At 33.2% G+C, this 24,197-nt stretch overlaps 4 protein-coding genes across 5 annotated transcripts in view; 2 read left to right on the top strand and 2 right to left on the bottom strand.

The window, feature by feature from the left end:
• Positions 1-216: 216 nt before the first annotated feature.
• Positions 217-2,593, bottom strand: LOC125059707 (NEDD8-conjugating enzyme UBE2F-like). Its single transcript, XM_047664252.1, has 3 exons — positions 2,127-2,593; positions 1,736-1,897; positions 217-560 (listed from the first exon to the last, which is right to left on the bottom strand). The coding sequence occupies exons 1-3, from the start codon at positions 2,397-2,399 to the stop codon at positions 441-443; spliced, it is 555 nt and encodes a 184-aa protein (XP_047520208.1). The 5' UTR covers positions 2,400-2,593; the 3' UTR covers positions 217-440.
• A 263-nt stretch (positions 2,594-2,856) lies between these two features.
• Positions 2,857-5,557, top strand: LOC125059708 (vacuolar protein-sorting-associated protein 25). The gene is made up of 3 exons (XM_047664253.1): positions 2,857-3,112; positions 4,485-4,849; positions 5,335-5,557. The coding sequence occupies exons 1-3, from the start codon at positions 3,063-3,065 to the stop codon at positions 5,445-5,447; spliced, it is 528 nt and encodes a 175-aa protein (XP_047520209.1). The 5' UTR covers positions 2,857-3,062; the 3' UTR covers positions 5,448-5,557.
• LOC125059697 (inositol-pentakisphosphate 2-kinase) lies at positions 3,119-4,511 on the top strand. The gene has a single exon (XM_047664242.1). It carries the CDS (start codon positions 3,172-3,174, stop codon positions 4,375-4,377), a length of 1,206 nt encoding a protein of 401 aa, XP_047520198.1. The 5' UTR covers positions 3,119-3,171; the 3' UTR covers positions 4,378-4,511.
• Positions 5,558-5,591: 34 nt separating the features above from the next.
• LOC125059691 (solute carrier organic anion transporter family member 4A1) overlaps positions 5,592-24,197 on the bottom strand; it is a 60,144-nt gene continuing 41,538 nt past the window's right edge. For both annotated transcript variants that reach the window (XM_047664236.1, XM_047664237.1), the window contains 11 exons: positions 18,864-18,957; positions 18,179-18,380; positions 16,568-16,736; positions 12,498-12,600; positions 10,661-10,782; positions 9,777-10,025; positions 8,836-9,043; positions 8,252-8,457; positions 7,443-7,587; positions 7,131-7,322; positions 5,592-6,780 (listed from right to left, as the gene is read on the bottom strand). In XM_047664236.1, coding sequence (XP_047520192.1) covers positions 6,534-6,780; positions 7,131-7,322; positions 7,443-7,587; positions 8,252-8,457; positions 8,836-9,043; positions 9,777-10,025; positions 10,661-10,782; positions 12,498-12,600; positions 16,568-16,736; positions 18,179-18,380; positions 18,864-18,957 — 1,937 coding nt within the window. In that variant the 3' untranslated portion in view covers positions 5,592-6,533. The remainder of the gene's footprint in view (positions 6,781-7,130; positions 7,323-7,442; positions 7,588-8,251; positions 8,458-8,835; positions 9,044-9,776; positions 10,026-10,660; positions 10,783-12,497; positions 12,601-16,567; positions 16,737-18,178; positions 18,381-18,863; positions 18,958-24,197) is intronic.

Below are 24,197 nucleotides of genomic sequence, written 5' to 3'. Positions count from 1 at the left end.
TATTTTAACTTCTACTTAACCAACCTTCTCCTAGTCTACCTCTCTCGCTGACAAGCTTATAAGGTTACAAATACATAATTAAATTAACACTCTGTATGTGTCTATTTTTATTTTACCATTCAGGGTTGCCTGGAAGAAATTGCTTGTTAGCGATCTATCTACTTCTGTAACCAATTTTTTTTATATGTATGTTTAAGGTAACCAAGTGTTAATAAATAAAATATCCATTAAAGAACTCTATTTATTTAATTAAATTTTTACACTAATATGAACTTAAACAGAAAGTACATAACTAAAAAAGAAATATACCAAATTCGTAGCACATTAAAATTTTCCATTTAAAACAGGTATGTACAAGCACTAGCACATTACACAAGGATATCACGTTGAGTATTCCAGTCCTAATTGTTATTATTACAACAACTGAGGCAAGCTATGTCTCATCTTTTCCCCTTATTCACTGAAATGTACTCTTGCACTTTACCTTGGAATTCAACTTTGTCTTTTTTGTACATTTCTGCTGCCTCTAAATTGAGAGGATCATCAAAATTAAGAAGATCCTGAAATAAAAAGTATACAAAAATTAAACATATCACAAAAGCTAGGGATGGACTGCTGCTCTTGCTAAGCTTGAGGATGGGACGGGCATCTGACATGTCTCAAGAACCAACAGTGGGTGAGTTGAACAATACAGTGAAAGAGCCGGTTGGTGGGAAAAGAACACCATAGAGGGCTTCCTCAAGATGGAAGAGGCAAAATCAAGGGAAAATCTATTCTTGTCTAAGAGGCTTTCAGCTCGAAACAGGGTTCTGATACTAACATGAATTAAGAAAAAATTATTGTAACTATTTTTAGGACATAATACAAGGCTTTTTTTTAAATATGGAGCTTTGTTTTAATTAAACTCAAGACAAGTTGTATTGTGGAGATCCTGAGTATTCTGAGTAAAATCATCTTGCACTGATAGGTACAAAAGGTTGTTAAACGACTCGACATTCAAAAGATCATAAAACATACAATAGTTTTTCAGGATTTTAATAAGGCTGTCTTGTAATTGTCATTAATAAAAGAAAGAGAAATTGATTTAGTATGTAAAAATTTTATAAACAGAAATAAGGTGGCTTCAGTCATCAAGTAAGGAGATCAGTAAGTCATTTGTTCTTGTGTAATAATAAATATATAGTAACAATCTCATCAAAATGTAAAAAACTATTATAAATAGTAAATAAAAATAGGATACTCATATAGTATATGGAGTTATTGTGAACTCTTGTGGTTACAAAATTTAAAATTAGGGCTCAAGCAGCAGGGCAAAATGTGTCTCCTATCAATCAACAATATTTGATTTGACATATGGAAGCTTTAATTACAAATAAGTTTTGACTCTGAATCATGCATCCTCAGTAATTAATATCAATTGTTTTTATTTGACTTGCCACATGCATGTGAAAATAGACACATCATTAAGTGGCACTGCCATTCTAAACAGTACTAAAACTAAATTGACCTAATGTAACACCAATTAATCCAGGTGTCATTAATATACAAAATTATTTTTCAATCTTGCCCTATGCATATATGTCTATATAGTGTTTTAATATTTATTTATTTATTCCATATCATTATTACATGCATTTCAACAACATATTTAGATTTTGAATAAATATTAATATAATTTAATATTGAAGTTTGAAAATTTTTCATTTTCTTTTTTTTAAGCTATTACTTCACTTACAGTAAATAGTGAATTAAGTCCCCACACCACATCCTTTAATCTCCTTGTAGGTGCCCAACCATGCTCATCTATAGATGTTTGTCTAAGTAGAGAGAGACAGATATCACCATCTACATTAATATTTGGATGCCAGAGACGCGTCAAACATTTTACTTTTGGTGGCTGAAGAAGGATAGAACAAACAATAATTTAATGTTATATATTAAGATGGCAGTATTATAGGTAAAACAATATTAATTAGTGAAATAGATGTAGATATGTCTATTCCCTATATAATATGTTGTTTCTAAAAAAATAGGCCACACAGATCATATTGACACAAGATCTCCCAAGATTTTATTTCTTCCGCTTTAATAGGAGCTTCCATATTAATATAGAATAGAATATTTACCGCCATATTATAATCCTCTGTAACAAACACACTGAACTTAAATTTTCCACTTTCCCAGTAGCCCTCATCGGGTTCCACTGTTAATATAAATTCATTCAATACATTAGGGTCCTCGAAGTCCACGGAGCAAGTCGTGGGAAGGTTTTCATTCATCTCCTGAACCTCTTTTATCAGCAATTTATCTCTAATAGAGATTCTTTTGCCTGTTTCACTTGTAACCCCGTTAGTGGTTTCTGGACCTTGCTTCTTGATTTTTTTATTAAGCGTAATCATTGTGCCTAAAATTGAGTTTTAATTATACTAAATTCACAACACACATTAATATTTTATTTATTGTTTTCCATAAACCCAGCAACTATAATGTTAGGATAAATAGAGTTGGAAATTATTTCTTTCATTCTTCACGATTTGGATTTTCATTGCAATCCTTTGACTAACGACTTCTATAATTCACATTTATTATGTGACTGACGTTGACACTTGACAGTGGTCAATGGTCATTAATATTGTCTAAGCTTTATTAATTAAATGGTATGTATTTTATAGGTAATACACATAACTCTTGCTTTAGTCATTATAAACTTACTTTAATATATAATTTACCTTTGACTGATAAACCATAAAAGATTCCTAAACCTACAGTCTGACAGAAGTATAATATAATGTTAGCCAAAAGTGAAAGAAACTAGACAAATAACTGTGAAACATCACATCACATTATTGACATTTAATGTCAATTGTTATTGTGTTTCAAAATTTGTTTCTCTAAAAATTTTAATTAGAACTAATTAATAAAATAAATTACTAGAAAACTTGAGTCTGGAAGTTGGAACATGATTTTTGAGAACATCTACAAGCCATAAACAAAGCCAGTTGTCACTTGGTTAAGGGGAACTATTTAGAATCAATAAATATTTTATATTTTCAATTAAAAGGATGGCAGAAATTGCTTGGCCATGGCAATATAATTTTCCACCTTTCTTTACGTGAGTACATATTTGTGTAGAAGTTTATACTTAAGTGGTTCGCAGAGAATTGTTTTACAATGAACACATTAAATAATGAACAATGGAAATACATTAATGAAGGAAATGTACATATTGTGTTGCAAATATTGGGTACATGTAAAGTTGTTCGACTTATTAAAGGCGAACGAAGGAACGTAGATGTTAAGTCATATATTAATTCTATTGAGTTCGTTAATATTGTAATGTTGCCTTTGGTTTGTAGAGGTTATGCTTATAAGGAAGAAATAGTATGTTTGTCTAATAATGAAATTAAAGAACTGACTATAACCCTTCTTCAAATTAGACCAAAGAACAGAATACATAAAAGTTCCATAAGCCAGTTCGCTCTGAGTGCCCCTAACTTGACAATATTGGAACCCACCATTACCAATTATTGTGTAGAAATTAAAACAAAAGAAGGATTTTTAGCCAAAACTTTAGAAGTGTATTCTAGATGTTATTATTGTATGAAACAATCTCTTAAACTATGTGAAAAACAAATTGATAAGATAAGTAAATATTGTCCTTTAAATCTGTATTCAGGTGATAGAAAAAGAATGAAGTTGGCATTGGCAAACTTAGTTGAGAATCCGCAAAATAACTTCAAAATGTTTAAAAATAGTGAAATCATCTATAATGAAAATTCAAGTATAGAATTTGAACAGATAATAAGTTTGACAATTTTAAATTCTACTAATGTTTTTTTTGACTTAATTATTAACATACTATTAAGTGATGGGAACTCAGATATAGAATTGAAAGAAACTGCTGTCGTTGTCCCAGAAACATCATATAAATGCAACAAAAACCAAGAGTTACCTAAAAATTCCTTTCTGTATAATCTTGTTGAAATACAGTCACTTTCCAACAACATAAATATTGATAATATAGCTATAAATGAGATCAATATTGCTGACTTAGTAAAAAAAGTAAAGGACAACAATTTCAATCTAAGTAATTCTATAGATAGAAAACAATTTATTGATAGTGTTGACCCTCTTCACTTAGCTTTAATATCTGCTGTAGCCAAAGATTGTTCAGTCATGATAACATTTACTGAACAAAACTGTGAAGGGTACCCAACCATACGATTTGGAGACAAAAAAATGTCATATAGAATAGTAGTCACTGATTTGGAGCCTAAAACAGTGAAAAGTATTATCAAAAGGAAGGATACAGAGAAAAAACTGAAACAACTAATAAATAAGCAAAACAATAAAGATGCAAATGCTGATTGCTCATAATTAAGAAAATCACAACAAATTATTTTGCTTAAGTCATTTAAAGGAGAAATATATTATTTATCTTATTCTTCCAAACAGCAACTGTAATTTAATGCCTGCTGTTTCAGAATCCAACCTCACTCAGAGACCAGACAGAAACAGTTAGCAGCTTGGGAAGAACTAATTGTTCAATATTTAAAATCTTCCAAACAACACATTATTGATGTAAGAGAATCACAAAATACAACATTGTTTAGCAATCCAGCAATCAATAGAAAACTCTCGCAAGATGCTGTTTTGACTATTTTAGAAGATATGGCCAGGTGTGGACGGGCTGCTCCAACTGATAAAACAAAGACTGTATGGGAAGTGTATTGGCATTCATTAGATGAATGGGGTAATATGATTTATAACTGGGTTAGTGCAAATGGTTTAAATAACTCTGTATGTACACTTTTTGAGCTGAGAGAAGGGGAAACCACAGAAGGAGAAGGTAAATACAGATATAAATTAACTATACATACTACTATTATTAAGTGGTAAAGTTTCTGAGATTATCTGGGGTTATCTCTAAATCTACTGAACCTATTTAAAATTTATTTTATAATAGACAGAGAGATATCAAAATACCTAAAGTCTTAAGTTTAAGTAGTATTAAGTTTAGGTAGTCAGATTTTCAAAGTCAGAGAAAAAACAGTTGAAATAAAATGTTTCTTAGTAATGCTGCCTTAGTGATAAAAGTTATCTTGAGCCTCCTGCTGATACTGCACCAAATATTTTTTTTACTTATTAATAATAATACATGATATTAAATCCGAATAAAGAAATTTTCTTCCTGGTTTATTTATCATAATTTGTTTATGCTAACTAGGACCAACTGGAAATAATTATTGTTTCACTAGAAATTGTGCTCAGTACATCATCATATCAATTCTCCTAGGCACTTTAGTCACTGAATTATTATAATTTATATTTTAGAGTTCCATGGCTTGGATATAAACATATTGACTAAAGCATTGAAAAGCTTGGAAGTGAAAGGAAAATGTGAATTAATGGAATTTGATGATAACCAAGGAGTTAAATTCTTCTAGTTGATGTGATTGCTATTTTATATTTTAACTTGTAAACTAAGTATGGAAATGTTGCATTTTGTTAAGTTGTGATCATTTTATATGTTGAAATATATTGCCTGAGATTTTAAGGTTGTTTTATTAGCAGATAGAAATAAATAAAAATCACATTTTATACAATTTTTAATAATCATAACTGTAAAATTGTACATCTCAAAACGACTTATCTAATTATACAAACATTACGAAAATGTATAAAAGGGTTTACACCTGGAATGTATATGTTTTGTTATTACGATTTCATTTAGCGTTTTGTGCTAAAATAATATGGAACTTTTTATTCTCCATTATTTTATTATGCGAACTTCTAATGCTAAGTTATAACTAAGTTAAGAATCAGTCTTCAACCAAAATACAATATACAAAAATAACAAATATCTAAAATGTGAAAAACATACTTAAATTATATAACAAAAATATAGCTTGCTTTTATTGTACTTACATGTTTCATTTAGAATAAATGTCACTACTTTCAATTTTGTCAGTTCGGTCGTAAAAATTAAAATTTTCTTTCAAATCAACATTAATATAAAAAATATTGAAAAATTTAATCAACTATATTTCATGTGAAGAATTTTGTTTTTTTAGCAGGTCACAACAGTCTTTATAATTATAAAATATTTAAGTTACATTATCTACAATAAACCATACATATGAAAATTGTAATATTGAATACTGTCCAAAATTGGTCACTTGTTGATAATAGGATACTAATGACTACTTACACTAATATTATTGTACAAAATTGCACTAACCACTTTTATCTTAACATTCCTGGCAGCGATTGAAAAGTTTCAAAAGTAGCTCATGACATTCTTTTCTTATACCACTTTCATAAAGAGTTATATAACCATTGAATAATTTATACTTATATTAAAGAAAAATCTTAATCTATATCATCATGTCATCTGTAACCTTAGTACAAATATTCAAAAACCCCTAATCTTGTTAGGCCTATGTGATGCCTAAACATTCTGGAAAATTAATGTCAATTAACTCCTTTTAAGCAATGAATTATGCATGCTAATCAATAATTCAACGACTATTTTATAAATGATCACTGCATTCCAATGCTGCATTACAATACCCATTTGTTTTGTCTACACCGTTTGAAATAGTACTAACTGTAGCCACTGTGGGTATGGTACCATTGCTCTTCTCGCTATGTACCAGGTCAATGGATGGACCCACCGCGTTGCCATTCTTCGTGCCTGGTGGTCGGTAGAACCACCACGCGAGGAAGAAGAAGATAAGTGAACATAGTTTACCCGCGAAAGCTAATGCTAACATATACCTGGAAAACAACGATATAATATATAATAATTTCGAATTATATTTTTTTTACGAGAGTTTTTTACGCCGGCTTTTTCTCTCGGCCTACACCCTCTGTCTTCTTTGCCGATGAGTAGGGTAGGGATGCCTACAAATTCAAATTTAATGACGTGGAATAAGTGATACATGTATCTTATGTTCCATAATAAACATATTTTATTTTTATTTTATTTTAATTATATATTATACCTATTTAATAAATAATAAAGTTTTGGTATGTTATTTTGTACATAACACATCAACTTTCTACTAAGTAGAAACTGCAAAGGAAAGTGATTATTAGGTGTTTACTTATATTATACCAGTACCCACCTGCTCATATTCTTATTATCATACAGATGACAGGCCCCAGTCTTGGCGCATTCGGCCTGCCCTGATCCCCAGACGGAACATGACAAGTCAATGAGAAACCCAAACAGCAAAGGCGCTGGTATTGTGCCCAGGAGCCGAACTAGAATCCATTGTATTCCTAATGCAAATGATCGTTGATCCTCGCGAACACATCTGTAAAAATATGCCATTAGAATTTTGGCGCCTACTCAAATGTGTTTAGCGCTTTATTGAACTTCGTGAGATGACTTTGGCAAATAGATCAACCACAACTACATTTAGCAAGTACTGTACCTTAAGGTAGCTGAAAGTGCTGGCATAGTGGCCAAGAATGTGAACAGCATCACGCAGAACGTGAGGAAGACGAAGAGCCACAGATATGGGCAGTCTGACTTGCACGTGCTGTTAATAGCCTCGTACATTACCGCATTGGTACCATCTGGAATTTAGGTGTTACAAGTTTATTATAAGTATATAACATTAAGCCACATTTCTGGTCTGATATTTATTTACTGTCAAAATCTGTTATAACGACATCGAAGGGACTACTCATATTTGGTCCTGATAGCCCTGACAGCCGACGTTGTTATTAAGTACCTAATACAATAGAATTCAGCTGGGACCTATTGATTTTGGTCAATATAACCGGTATGTTGTTCTAAACGATGTCGTCGTAAACGGTTTTGACTGTATTTATATAAAATAGTTATTTTATTGAAATCAGGGCCTACGTTTCCAGGCATTAGCTTATTTTATTCTTCATAAAATATTAACAATTAATTTATGATATACTGAAATAACTTCCATATTAGCTGTTTCCCGCAGTTATACCTGCGTTGGTTTAAGGTCGCGCGTGGTAGTTTAACATTATTTTGTTGCGGAGTTATTTTAAATCTATGGCCGTGGGGTGATTAGGAGATCCTAAGATAATTATTTACTTCATATGAAGTCAAAAGTAATTTCGTTAAAAATTAAATATTTTAATTATATTTATTTGTACTAAAAATCTTTTTAGACCTTTTTAATTTTATAACTTTAAATACACCAATATGCTTTTCGCCAGATTATTTAAGCAATTTTGCTTAGTCCTAAAAAGCCTTTACCTGGTTCGGTATAAACCGGCAGCGTGCCATTGAAACTGACGCAGGCGCAGTGGTGATAGAGCTGCGCAGTGCCACTGGTGGTGGCGGTGGTGCAGGCGGCGTGGCAAGGAGAGAAGTACACGATGCCGTCTGCCCCGCACACGGGCGCGTAAGGGGCGCCTGCGCAACCGCAACCCGCGTTGCATTCCGCGAGGAGTCGGTCGCTCCTGGAATATTTTTATTTAAAAAAAAAATATGCAACCACATCACATCATATTTCATTTCTGATTCTTAGCTCTAAATTTAATTTATTGCATCTATTTATAGCCTTTTAAGAGTGAATTGCGTTGCCTCTTGAGCTATATCCAAATTCCAATCTAGATGATAGATACTATGTTATACTCGTTTAACATAGATATATGTAAACTTTTCTCCAAGTACTTTTACATATTTTACTACTTACGAGTTTCTAATTATTTTCTTCAAACTTTCGAATTTTAATGTTGAGTAAAAAACGTTATCAAAACGGTAACGGTAGGTTTCATTTAAGCGTACTTTATTTTAATTTAATTAATGAGATAATATATGCTATATCTTAGTCTTACCCTGGCACCCTAGGACTAGAATACGCAGCCGTGATCCCAGCAAATGGATAGTCGTCACATGATAATACGAAGGAGAAAGTAAACAGTCCCGCCAGTAATGTTGCGCCTACGCATAGCTTAATGATACCGGCGCAAGCGAGCCTCCACCTCTTCACCAGCCATCCTCCGGCGAAAGTGCCACCACCTCCCGCAGGAACTGTTATTACACCTGAAATAATGTTTTTAAGATTGTTTTATAAACTAACGAATTGTTAAGCATGTAAAGCCTACTGGTTAAAAGGATCCATTCGAAACTATAATATTATTATAAAACGTAGACTAGAAAGAGTAATATTTTGTTAATATTACCATACAAAACGCAACCATGGTAACTGTACGAGCCAAGGCTGTACATTTTGCTCACTCGAGCTTTCTTAGTTTTATAAGCGTGGCGAGTAACTAAATCGTCGGACTTACACCCCGAGAGTATACAGTATAGCCATTATAAATATTATAATTTATAATTCGTTTCATAGCAATTAGCATTTATATCGCACATACTTTATTATTGTACGCGAGTGGTTATATAGAGTGAAAATAAAATCTTCTATTATTTAAAGCACCCCGTTGACCCAGGAACCGTACAGTAATACACTCTGTTAGCTGAAGTCCCAGGTGTATAAAGCATACCTATTGTTCCGGGAAAGACTGTTCGTACAACATATCGATCAATTATTTTTTCGATCTAAACATACATAATGTAATTACTAATGTCATCTCTTTCTTATGAAGAAAGGGCACAGCAAATGTTCTCCCGTTAGGTAGGTACTTGATAAATATTCAAGTCTTAAATTTCCTGATCATTTAAAAGTCGTCGTACATATTTTGTGTTTATCACTCGTGTGTTATAGCAATAAACTAGACAACATTATAATGCAATTTGCGTATGTTTGAAAAAGTACCTAAGAGTAGCGCAGCATACGAAGCGCTGACGGCGAACTGGTTTTCAATGAGTTTTGGCAGAAAAGCAGCGAATCCCGATATAAGCATTCCTTCACTCGCCCCAGCTAAGTTAAGAAACATGAATGTAGGATTCTTGAAGAGAGCCACCGCGGCTCGCGGTAACTCGCGTAAGGCGCTGAATGCAGCTGACTTAGAAGCTGAACCCTCGTGAGCTTCTGATACCTTCGATGCTCGGATTTCTGCTGCTCCTGAAAATAAACATTAGTTTATTTATCTCTTTGTTCTTCACCAAGTATATCATCAGATCTGTTCTGTTTTCTATAATTTTATCATAAAGCAAAGAGGCGTTCCATCCTGAAACTTACAGTCAAACGAATCCAGAACCTCCCACGGATATGTACTGTCTACAATATATACAACTGGTATATACTGTCATTATAGTACAATAAAATTGCATGAAATAATGGTGCTAATTAAACCAGGGTAAATTAATGAAACGAAGTAAATTAATGAAACGAAAGATAAGCAACGACATTATCATAATTAAATAAGCATACTCTTGCTTTTACAAGTCGGAGTCAGTGGCGCTACAAACTCTTTAGGTCTTGGCCTTAGATTTCTGAATCTGTTTCATGATAATTTTTAAATCTAATAGGCAAGTAGGTGATCAACCTCCAGTGCCTGACACACGCCGTCGACCTCAGGTATGAGAGTCGCAGGCTGAAGCTAGGCCAACACTGCTCAAGTCTGAATCCTATATAAAAAATTATCAATCGTTGTTAGCACGCGTTAGAATTTTTCTAGAAAAGAACGGCTCCAATATAGAATCAAGGCTATACGAATTATTACAGGTTTTGGTAAATATCGTGCGTTATAATCTTACCCGGCAGTTCATAAGGGAATGCTAGTAGAGGGACAGCCACGATCAGACAGAGGAGGGCAGAAAAAATAAAACCAATCCACCACGCCCCTATCCACACTGAACTTAGAGGAGTAATTCCTAATCTGAAACAAACAGATTAACGAACATTTTTACCAGTAATAATTTTTACGTTTATAAATTACTCACATATATTTTCCTTAATAAATGACACATAATTAACACTGATAAAAGGTGTTTAAGTCTAAGACATCAGTAAATATTCAGAGATAACGTTAATGCCGTATCTTGAATAAATAAGTTATATCTAAAACTATATCATACCGACATACATTATGTTTCATATAAAGATTTTTTATGGTATGTAACTACAAATATAACAATTTTCTATATTCTTAGAAACAATTGAACCAATGCGTATAACAATTTAGAAATAACAAGCTCTATTTTCTCAAACATGTAGTCATAATATTCTCAGTTCAGAATATTTAACAATGTTATCGTATGCAAATAATATGTACCAAAATATTAGCATTTACCTTCGTCTAGTAATGTTAATGTGTTTTCTCGTTTAAAAAACATTTCTAGGCTACATATATAATTAATATGAATATTGTAAACATATACTGTATATTTGTGTGCTGGAAATAAAATAATTTTATCTTCTATACAATGAGAAGTATTTTTACAATTTACTAATCGATATTTGAGAGATTTAATAAATGTAAAATGTAACTTATAATAATGTGTAGCTTTTGAATAAACGGGCTTTATTTTATGTTCTAAATTAGGTATATTGTATACGTACCAATCTTAATTTGCCGTTAGCTAAAAATTCAATACCTTAAGGTTTATAGTACGTATTAATAATGGGATTTAAGCAGAAATGTTCCTTTATGTATATCGACTTCTTGATAACCGAAATATTTGAAATATTCCGCCTAAGATACTGTAAATTGCAGTATCTGATCACCCGACGTAATTGGAATTCAGAGAGAATGTATAGGACCTCAAGGACCGTACAATACTTTGTAGTCAGCCTACGCAGGAATTTCAAAAATCACAAAGTCAAAGCCCGTTGTTTGTTCACTGCGAAGAGAGTTAATTTAAAAAGTGAAGCCACAGTTCAAAACTCATTGCGCGGAAAATTATATTTCGTTCCAGAGACCATGAAAATATGAAACGGTTTAATTTGGCTGAAAAAGTTGCTTTGGAGAGGCACAATGAGATGAAAGCAAGAGGCCAAGTTGGAAGCCGTGTCGCTGCGAGTTTGAAATATTAAAAACGGGAACATTCAGATAATTAGGGGAAGGTGATCTTTTGATATCATGTTTAAGCCCCTTATAGGAATCTCCACAAGAATATTTTAATTAATTCATACTAATATTATGAAGAGGAAAGATTTGTGTTTGTATTAAAGAAATTCAAAACTACTGGACTGATTTCTAAAACTAGAATTCTACATTAAATCTGTAGTAACTTGGATATAATTAATTTCTAAAATTCTAGCCGTCCAAAGTTGGAACAGGCTCCAAAGTATTGACAGTAGTAACGGAATTGTAATAGTCTTGGATTTGACATGAGGAAGCATACAACTAAGGATGAGATTCATAAACGAGAGCAGCCCTGCGATTCTGTAACTCACTTTTCGAACTCACACAGCGGTTTTCGGTGTGAGTTCGAAAAGTGAGTTACAGAATCGCAAGGCAGGAACTACACGAAAGTCACACCGCTAAGTCTCCACTCTGAATTTGAGGTTAGTTTTATACTTTGGAACTTTGCTTTGCTGTTTTCACGCGAAATCGATGCTATATAGTAAATATAATTAAAATATACGTACGTTTCAGAGTTCACTGTCGCGAAGTCTGTATATATATAAAGCATTTGTGATCCCAGCACGTAGCCCAGCGCTGGACCTAACACCGCCATTGTATAATAAATACCTGAAAAAAAAACAGAAAATAAATATTTGACTTTTTGTCTGACACGATGTTTTGTCTGCATGTTATGCGTTTCACCTTAATCCACTCAGTGTTAGCATTTTGTTTTAAATGTAATGTAAAGGTAAAAAATTAGCTCTAGCTCTAGCGCCAATTCTGACTGCGACGAAAAATGTATTTATTTCTGATATCCGGAAGTCACAGTTCATATTTATCTACTATATAAAAATAAGTCGGGTTTTCCTTCCTGACGCTATAACTCCAGAACGCACGATTTCCACGGTTTTGCATTCGTTGGAAAGGTCTCGGGCTCCGTGAGGTTTATAACAAAGAAAATTCAGGAACAATTTCAACAGAAAAGCGGGATCACCAAACGAAATGTTACATAAAACGAAGCCATCTGGTGGCGAAACGGAGTTCGCTGAGTTTGCTAGTATTATATATACGTGACAATTGAAGGAAGGGTGGATAGCTTCTTGCCAGTTCTTTCTTCCTCCGTTATACGATTTTGTGTATGGAAATTTACAGTCATTCAATGACTTCTTTTTAATGAACAAATATATTTAGACTTGACTAATCGAGTACGTGACTAATAAAGCAGTGCTGGCCTAGTGGCTTCAACGTGCGACTCTCATACCTGAGGTCGTACTTTCGATGCCCGGCTGTGCACCAATGGACTTTCTTGATGTGCGCATTTAACATTCGCTCGAACGGTGAAGGAAAACATCGTGAGGAAACCTTGCATAGACCCAAAAAGTCAGGCACAGGATGCTGATCACCTACTTGCCTATTAGAGTGGCAAATGATCATGAAACAGATTTATCTGTTTTATTTTAACTATGTTAGGACACACCTTTCCATACAAGCTATTGTATGCCCTACAGCATACAGATTGTTATAGGTAGCTAAGTCAACAATAGCTAATAGCACAAAACGACAAAGCGTGTGCTTTACAAATACAAGAGCCGAGTCCATCGACGTCATTGTACCCTAAAGCTGTGACACCGATCCAATCTCCATTAAACAGTGTGAAACCGCCCGAGTGTGTCACAATAGCCCATTTCTTTGCACTCGCCTCTTCACCCGTGTTTTCACAGCTAAAAGCTGCGGAAAGGATTAGGTATGTGATACACATTGATATCGCTATTTATACTAGTATATCTCATACCTAATCCAGTTTTGCTAGTATTTGGTATTTTTAGTGTATTTTTATATTATATGTTTTGTAACAGCTAACAGCAGCAAGTCAAGTCACCAGCTTTTTCTCCATAATCGTCATATATTTTAGAAAAGATAGCATTTGCATAATGCTATCTTGCATAATGCTTGCTACTATATGCCGTACGCTATTTTATAATAAACAGGAGAGTATTAGAGATACATTTCTAAACATGTAGGTTTTTTATATAGTGGATTACCTAAAATAATACATCACAAAGAAAAACTATCCATAAATTAAGCAATCATTAACTTGGCGATTAAAAAGACTGGCGAAGAGTTTATTGCTAGTTCTTCTCTTCCGTTCTAAGCCCTTGATTTGAGAACTAATTGATTAGGCAGTTAATGTAAAATTAGAAGCATTTCATATCTATTTTTTTTTGACGTTCATAAGTGTACATTGTGTTACCTATATGAATAAATGATTTTGACTGACTTGACTTTGACTATAACTTTTTTTAAAGTTGGTACTACCTAATACATATTTAAGATTTCATTAAATACAAAAAAGTTTACGAAATCTGTCGAAACAATCACGTGTATAGCTATCGCTTCGCTTCATCTATCAAAGTCCTTTGAGATCTCAATGTAAGGGCTCACACTTGGCAACGCAAATGGCATCGATACACTTAAAGGGAAACGTTTCAAAAGACAAAGGTATCGATTCAAATCGATCATCATACTATTATCTGCTAAGATCTCGGCAGTTCTTTTTATTGAAGCTTCTTGAGGATGGCAATTCGATTGTGACTAGACGACGTATTTAGCACAAACAAATGAAAGTTGTCATCGTCATCGAGAGTCATCTTTGACCAAGAAGATAACGGCATTTGAATATTTTTTGAAGTTATACTTCTTTTGGCGCGTTAGGGAAAAATGATGAGAGTAAATTTTTAGGATGCGCTCGCACACCGTCACAAAAAACCGACACCCTGGTAGCTATAGTCAACATTTTTTTTAATACAACTATTGAAGAACTTGTTTCCGCAAGAATATTTGTATCATACTTTAGCTATCATAAGCCTCTTGTAAATCACATGTCTACTGAACTCCAACCGATGGACCTGAATTAAATATGTATATTATGTTCATTTATTTAGAAATGTAGAAATAATTTTATTGTATTATTTAAATTTATTTAACTAGATAATGCGTTATAATAAAACTTCAATGTATTAAATACCTTTTTTCACCTGGTTACACACACGTTTTTTTTTAATACATATATCACTCAATGTAATAAAAATTCCCTAAAGATCTTTCTCCCAAACTAAGTACTGCTTTGAACTTTTAAATACAGATTGGATTATTTCTCCTACTCCGCAGATACGGCACATCAGATTATTAACATAATAATAATATAGGAGAGACTAAGTGTCTAGTAGTAATTTTTTATCGCAAGGCCATTTTATTCCCGCATATATGAGTAAGTGGGATATTTAGCAAGTGCGATTGTATGTAGTGAATATTTTCTGTAAGTGTATTGCACTTATATTAAAGTGCTATTATGCCCCTTTGGGGTTATGGATACTTCAACGTTGAACACGCGGTCATGTGATTTGAGGGGTTAGTGAAAAAGATTATATTGGCTCCTATTTATTTTTATTTTATATATTATTATACTTCGAATGTGGAGCTGAAGTTCTCTTTAAAGGACAAGATATAAAACAGAATAGGACTTCCATGTGCCATAAAAGACGGACATCTATACAAATTTGACACCGAAGAAAGATTTGATAAAGAAGAATTAAAACGATTGGACTGATATAAAAAAATATCTTGCTATTCAAGTTTACTCAGTGAGAAACATATGCTATTTATTTCCAAAATAAACAATTCGTTCAACCTTGCGAAAATGTGACAGGCCGCTAGTTTATATATTTTTATGCCACAGATCACATACACACAAAAAAGCCTATATGTGATCAATTGCAAATTTTTGTGTTTATATTTTTTCTGTTTCAATCACCGTATATACAAGTATATAACGTATGGCGTTATTTGGACACATAGATTGCACAGCTGGATCTCGAACGAGCAACTTCAGAGTTGAGATCCTTATCCATGGTAAAAGAACATCTTGTGTAGTGAACATCAGTCATTGAAAAATTTCATTTATATTATGTATCGTTTATTTATACTAATTGCTCTTTTATAGGTCATTGACAGGTATTTCAATGAACAGCGATAATATTAAACTAGATTCTAGATAACTTAATTACTACTGTAGTGAGTGGCGGATTTACCAGCAGGCTGTGTAGGCTCCACCTAAGGTGGATTTGGGGTGGCAAATTTGGGAACCGAATTTTTTTGCTAATTTTTTCCATTTCTGCGTGACCGTTTTCTGATATTTTACAGATAGAACTCTGCAACAAATTTTGCCGATGACCTTCCCTTCTCACTTGTCATTGTATATTCGGTGTAGGAAACTTCGTGCGCCCTCAGCTCAAACTTTGTATGAGTGAAAAGCAGAAAATATTTCCCTCTTTCCTCTTACCCCTGTCACCCCATACATGTCAGTCCTACTACTGGTTGGAGGCTGCGAACTGGATGGTTTGTGTATAATTTTGAGCTCAAAATTCAAACTCAGAAATTATTTTACGTACCATTTCCAACAAAATTGTTAGATTGTCTAGGACTATCTAGGATCTAGGACAATAATTTTAGAGGCAAGGGCGGCACTTCAGTGCCTATACTTTGAAAATTTGTTAATCCGCCACTGGTAGTGAAATTAATAAAATATCTTATATACCTAAATAAACTGAAGACATCTTCTTAGAGACGTTCTCATCAATATATGTAACTCCTAATGTGAAGAGTGGAGTTGCGCCTGCGCCGTGCAAGAGTTGAGCCAAGACAAAAATCCCGACTGCCCAAGCGCCACCATCTGACGTCATCTCGTCATTGCATTGAAGGGCTGACTGTGAACAAATGATGATAACTTTAGAATTTGTTCATTGCAGAAGAATTACTTTTTACAACATAGATTATTTATGTACACTTCTTTGCATTCAGAAATATAATACGATTGACATAATACTTATCGCTTTAGAGCAATCTCTTCCAGACAACCAATGTGTGAAAAAGTAAAATAAATTAGATTAGGCAAGCGCAAGAAGAGCAAAAATACAGAAGAATTATTTATTTGAATTAAACAAAAATAATGGAACAAAACAAAGCAATTAAAACATATGTAAACTGTGAACAGGACAATATAAAGGACTTTACGCAATATAAAGGTTTAAGAATTTAAAAAAAAATTAAATTCCACACAAGATAGACATTTTACTTTGAATACATGTAATGGTCTCAATGTAAACTACATTCACGTCATTACGTCCGATCAAAGCTTTTTATAGAGTGCTAGTTGATTAATCCAGAATGGCACATTCACTGGAACCAGTTTTATTGTTAATTTATTGTACATTCAACTGGTGAAGGCTCTAAATGAGAAAACGATCTCGACTTGCAGTTTATAGACGAGATACTTCATTTGCGTGAAGATTTAATATTTTTAAGTTATATACCACGAAGGTATAAATACACGATTTATATTTAACATTACAACACTTTAAAGACAGCACTATCAGACCGCCACTTTATTAAGATATAGATTTTTCTTCTGTCTCCTAATTAGGTACTACTTATATATTATATTAATTGTGACTCAATTAACCTTTGGATTAGCTTCTACATTTTTGTTTATACATATTATTATTTATATTTCGTCTTTAGATTTTATTTTATTTAATTTACATGTTATTTTGAGTTCTTTTTGTTAATTAATTATGCACTTCTGCAATTGGTAAAGTACAAGGTACTTTACCATCTGTAGGTGTTTCTTTTTTATTGTTCCATATTAGGGTTGCCTGGAAGTAATCGCTTGTTAGCGATAAGGCCGCCCGTTGCCTAATAATTAATGTAACCGGATTTTTTGTTTTTTTAGTACATCGACGTTGATTTTGAATATTATGGTAACAAACTGTAAATAAATAAATAAGATACTCGCCAGCTCTTTGTTCAATACAATATATAAATGGTAAAGGATAACTTAACTGTCAACGCAAAATATTGTTGATATTATCATAATTTACAGCTAAAATTGGACACAGAAAAATAAATAGTATAAAAAGTAAAAGCAGTTAAGCAATAAAGAAGAGTACAACAATGTTTCTAGGTGAAAAAGAGGTTTAATTGGTCCTTTAAAGATTTAGCCTTAGTTTATTACAGCAACAGTTGTTTTACGGAATTCAGTACATCTATTCGGTCACCTTCTTGCGTGTAAAAAAATACAGAGACAAACTTAAGTAGTTAATTTAATTAAGTGCTTTACTTATAAATTGATATTTCGTAATTTCCTCACCGTCCTATTAGCACTACACAGGTCATCAGGTTCATCACCAGCAATCTTATATGGTGGTACAAGAAAATGTGGTAACGCGAAGAGTAGGGAACCTGTACCCATGAGGAGAGAGCCCCAGCCCAGCCAGCGAGGCTTCGAGGCGCTGCTGCGACCACCTAAATAGGTAACTGGTGCCAAGCAAGCGAATGATGCCATATCGTATCTAAAAAAATATTATCACTTTAAAAGCGTACAAAATTAGCTACTTATTATATCTGGGCTATTAACTCTTTACTAACCAATTCTATATTTATAAATCGATGGCACGTGTTCATTATAGAATTATCACCCTTCCCTAGAAACTCAATAAATAATCAATGAATCAGAAGCAGAATGATAAAGATAACAAAGGGCTGTAACTGTTTGACTAGCTTATGATGTGTTCAGTACAGTGTTGGATACACAGTTCCTTACAGTGTTGGATATGCTTCTGAGACCTATATGTTACACATTTCACTCACTCACTCACTCACATGCACCCACACATTCACTCATGCACTCAGGCGTGTTGAAAACAGTTAAAAATGTTATTAAATTATATATTTTTATGGAATTTACTATAAAGCTCATTATGGCTGGGAACCTAATATAACAAATAAATATAATGCACTTGCGGTATATTTATTTATATAAATTGTGCACTCACCCTCCCGCTATAACTCCAGTCTGCATAGATCTTAGCCCAAATCGCTTCTCGATGGTAGTTATCACCACATTTACAAATCCGTTCACTACCATTCCTGAAAAGGAAAAACGAAATTAGAAATTATAAGGTAAAGTAAAAATGGCGCTTAATCTGGACCTTCGATTCCCGAGAGAAAATAATTGTTGCGTGTTCATGGACAAAAGACAACGTAAAGTGTTGATACGTCATGCTTCATTAGAAGGATACTGCCCTGCGATTCTGTAACTCACTTCATGAACTCACACAGCGGTTTTCGCATCGGCGGTCGCTCTCAAATCAGTCGTTTTATGATTTGGCATTCTGAAAAGGTGGGAGCTTGTACTTTATTGTTTATCAGAATGCCAAATCATAAAATGACTGCTTCACGACTGATTTCAGAGAGACCGCCGATGCGAGAACCGCTGTGTGAGTTCGTGAAGTGAGTTACAGAATCGCAGGGCTGGAAGGACATCGGATTTTAATAACATTTATTGCACAGGGGCAGATGTTATCATAAATTATATCAAAAGTCAAAAATCATTTATTTATATAGGTAACACAATGTACACTTATGAACGTCAAAAATTCCATTAAATGCTTCTAATTTTACTTTTACTGCTAGTTCTCAAATCAAGGGCGTAGAACGGAAGAGAAGAACTGGCAATAAACTCTCCGCCACTCTTTTTATCGCCAAGTTTTTTGTTTATACTTTACACAACGTTTGTAAGGAGCATATATTGTATGGACAAGGGCATTATTGTATAAATTTAAATAAAAATCCTTAATCCAATTCCAAGTTCAAAGCTTTTACGAATTTTTTAATATATATCAAAATACACACTTTTAACTAACAAACTCCTTAGTCTCTTTGGAAAGAGTTACTTTAGATAAAACGATGAATTACCACTAACATGGATTTTATGATATGTAAGAACGTAAATGGAAAAGCATAGTTTTCCATTCGGCAAAAATAAAACAAATGTGAGTCTATTCCCGTCCATCTGTCGGGCTATGTGAAACATTCATCAAGTGTCAGGATTATTTTAGAACGGCAAGGCTTAATTGATTTTCGATTGGACTTTAAAATTACCATTCAAAGCACTTTAATTGTTAAGTTTATATAATTCAACTAGCAGACTCGGCCAAGCGTTGCTGTGGTTAAGGTTTTTGTCATATTACATAGTAGTAAACTATTCAAGGGCAACGGTGAACACCACACATGGAGTCCACCATGCGTTTTTGGTGGTTATGCCATTAAATTGTAGCTTATGTGAAACGTTGGTACTTTCAGCACAGCGCCATCTGTTACAATTGTGACTGTCAAGTAATCAATAAATAATTTGCAATAAAATAATATTGCGGGTATAAATCAAGATGTAAGCTATCCTATCTTTTAAGTTAGATCAAACTGCACACGGTGTGCAAATTTGATTGAAATCGGTTGAGTAGTTTAGGAGTCCATAGCGGACAAACAACGTGACGCGTAATTTATATATATTAAGATAAAAAATTCACTTGTTCTAGTATATTTTGGTTTTCATTTAAATCTTCTTATTTACATAACTGAAACCCTTCAAGTTTTTACAGCCGTCTCTTGCTGCACGAACATATCAATTCGTACGTCAATACGATACGAACCAGAGAGTATTAAATTTCCAAACAATTTGTACACATTCAAAAGATGCTTTTCCAGCTTCCATTTAATTATAAAAATAAGAAGATTGGAGGATGCCAAAGGGCTATGGAACGTTGGATTCTTCGATTGAAACTTAAAGAAAGTAAAAAACGATGTGATGCCGTACGAGCATAATAGACGACGTAACACATACAATGTTAAATTGGAAATGGGCCGGTCACATTGCCCGCATTTGTGATGGCAGATGGGTCAAGAAGTTGGAATATCCCAGTGGGAAGAAGAAAGAGAGGATGCTCACCACAATCTTGGGAAAATGGAATAAAGTCGCGAGGAATAGAGACACGTGGAAGAATTCGGAGGTGGCCTTCACTCCGTCGGAGATCGAGTACTAGTGTAAAACATAATGACATGGATTTAGTGTAGTGTAGTACTCGAATAAAGGCAATTTTTATTTTATTTATTACATTACTTTTGTATCATATACCTATGTCGAATGTAATACTTAATCATCAATTTTAAATACTCCATTCTCCAGAACGGAACTTTAAAAAAAATACCGCTACCTTTTAGGTCTCGGCCTAAGATTTTTGTATCTGTTTCGTGTTCATTTGTTTTATTCTTAATAGGCAAGTTAGTGACACACGCCGTCGACTTTTTGGTGTCTAAGGCAAGCCGGTTTCTACACGATGTTTTTACCGTTAAAGCGAACGTTAAATGCGCAAAATTGAAAGAAAATCCATTGATGCACAGCCGGGGATCCAAGGTACAGGAAAAATCGTTTAATCAAAATAAAACAGATGACTAAAACAATTACAGCTGAAAATAGTATAAACGTTTGTATATTTTCGTGTGCCGTATATGCTTTGAGTTTGATAAAGCCGTCTTAAAACATACGAGTTTTAATAGAAGTAGGTAAGTGTTTTACGAAATAGATTCCAGTTTTTAAATAATTGTCTCGTCTTTCGTTTTACAGCTGTTCGGGTATATACGGTACTCTCTACCCAAATATTAACCTTGTTGCTTCCACTCAAAATTAAATCTTGTTTTACCTATCAATACCTTTGTTGTGTACGAAGTTTGACATATCTCACAGTAATTAAGACGAGACTGTGAATCGAGATACGAATTAGAAAACATGCTTTAGTGGTGCGAGAGATTCGTAAGGATCACTAGGTGATACTTACTCACTTCTAATAGATTAACAAAACACACAAATACTATTACCGATACGGTCAACGCACCATAAAATTATGCGGTGATTTGAAGGTCGAAGCAAATTTCGAAATTCCGGTAATTTGCGATAAGATCAATTGTTTAGTTATTTTTATAATTTCTCTGGTTTCTTCGATAAAGGTCATATTGTATTATTTTATATACCCACGGTACTCGGTCACGCATTCGGCGTATACGAGTAAATGTATAATTAGTCTGGCCATAAATACTGTTACATAAAAACTTTTTTTCAACTTCTTAATTATTTGAATTTGGAACACGTATATTATTTTAAAAACTTCTTTAGATTTTACGCCATTACACATATTTTTTTATCAAATTACAATATGAAATGGGGTGTTTTAAGAAAATAGGATTGCAGTGATCGCCTTGCACAAAGTGGGTATGGAGCTGTAACAAATACGTAGGTATAAATTTCAATAATATTACATAGTACTACATTAAACAAAATTTAAATACTATTACATAATACAACATTTTAAAAAATTGCATTTTCGTTTGTCAGACAGACAACAGAACTTATGGCTAGAATAGGTATGTATATATATATATATATATACTTGTATATATAATCATCATAAAATCAAATTAATAAAAAGATTTAAAGATTTACAGTAAAGGTTTATAAAAAGCCATTTCAATTTATCAAGACCGGAAGTGATCCGTCAATATAATAGCGATTTCCGGTCTACGAGGTTTATTGACAGAGACGAGACAATCTTTTGATCCTTGTTTATTATTGCGCAGGCACTTTTTAATAGCCTCAACAGGTAAATATTAGTATCACTTTGTCTTTTTGTATTGACATTTTGTCGAAATTACTTTCTCGTTGCTTCGGCTGTTATTAAAGTCTAATCTAAAGATATTGTTTTAGCCCACTCAAGACGAGCTAAGGCGCAGTTTCCAGTCCATCCAGTCGCCGATTCCGCTTATGATCACCCTTCTTAGTTTCCTCACTTCTGCCCTGACTGAATATACAGGGTGGCCAAAAAGTCGTGGATCAAACGCAAATAGGGGAGAGATGAGGTCATCAGCGGCAAAAAATTGTTCTACGGGAGGTCTCTAAGGTCAACCCCTGCAGAGTTATGATTTATTTTGGTTTTTATATGAAAATTGACTTTTTTTTACTAATTCTTCTTAAAATTCGAAAAAATCTACATCCTGTAACTTTCTCATAATATCCACTAGATTGGTACTGATGAGTTCTTGCGTTAGACATACTATTTATAGTTGTTTATTGAGTGTATTCAAGATAATATAAAGTGATACGATATAACATTTTTTCAAATCATAAATTTTTCTTTACTTTGGACCCCACTGTGAAAAAAAATTACTCCACCGAAAAGTGTCCCTGTATTACAAGTTTTGGCGCATTTAATATGGATTCTGAAAAGGTATTACACATGGCCATGAGTCACTCTAATATCTTTCTAGGACGAAAAAACAACAACGATTCGGACTTATGATAGATTATTTACCTACCTGTGACCAGTACTGTGTGAATCGGACTAGATTCAAAAAATTGAAAGATGGCTGTAGGGTTACGTAGGAATTTGATTAGACGGTGCAGATTAAGTATTATGATCAGAGTCAGGAATTTTGAGCATATTTTATTGTAAAATATTTTGTTTCCTACAAACAACCATTGAGAAATAATTGTTTTAATACAATTATTATTTCACAATCGTTGTTTGTAATTCTTCCTAGAAAGATATTAGAGCGACTCATGGCCACGCGTAATACCTTTTCAGAATCCCTATTAAATGCGCCAAAACTTGTAGTACAGGGACACTTTTCGGTGGAGTAATTTTTTTTCACAGTGGGGTCCAAAGTAAAGAAGAATTTATGATTTGAAAAAATGTTATATCGTATCACTTAATATTATCTTGAATATACTCAATAAACAACTATAAATAGTATGTCTAACGCAAGAACTCATCAGTACCAATCTAGTGGACATTATGAGAAAGATACAGGATGTAGATTTTTTCGAATTTTAAGAAGAATTAGTAAAAAAAAGTCAATTTTCATATAAAAACCAAAATAAATCATAACTCTGCAGGGGTTGACCTTAGAGACCTCCCTTAGAACAATTTTTTGCCGATGATGACCTCATCTATCCCCTATTTGCGTTTGATCCACGACTTTTTGGCCACCCTGTATATGTAATAGGTTTGAAGACTGAGAGATTAATGTAATTTGTTTTTATTTTTAAAGCAGAATTTTATTTTATTTATTTTTATTTACACTTCGTTGCAAAAAGAAACACAATACATAAAAATTATAAGGAATGGAACGGGCGGCCTTATCGCTAATAAGCGATCTCTTCCAGGCAACCCTAGTTAAAGAGAAAAATTAAAAAAAAGAAACATGATGCGTGCGAGAAGTGCAGAACCAAATGTTATATAAAATATATATATATATATATATATATTGTATATATAATT

This window comes from Pieris napi, chromosome 20, assembly GCF_905475465.1.
Source record: "Pieris napi chromosome 20, ilPieNapi1.2, whole genome shotgun sequence".
Taxonomy (NCBI): Eukaryota; Metazoa; Arthropoda; class Insecta; order Lepidoptera; family Pieridae; genus Pieris; species Pieris napi.
The sequence above is the reverse complement of the archived record's forward strand: the minus strand, read 5'-3'. Positions and strand labels throughout refer to the sequence as shown.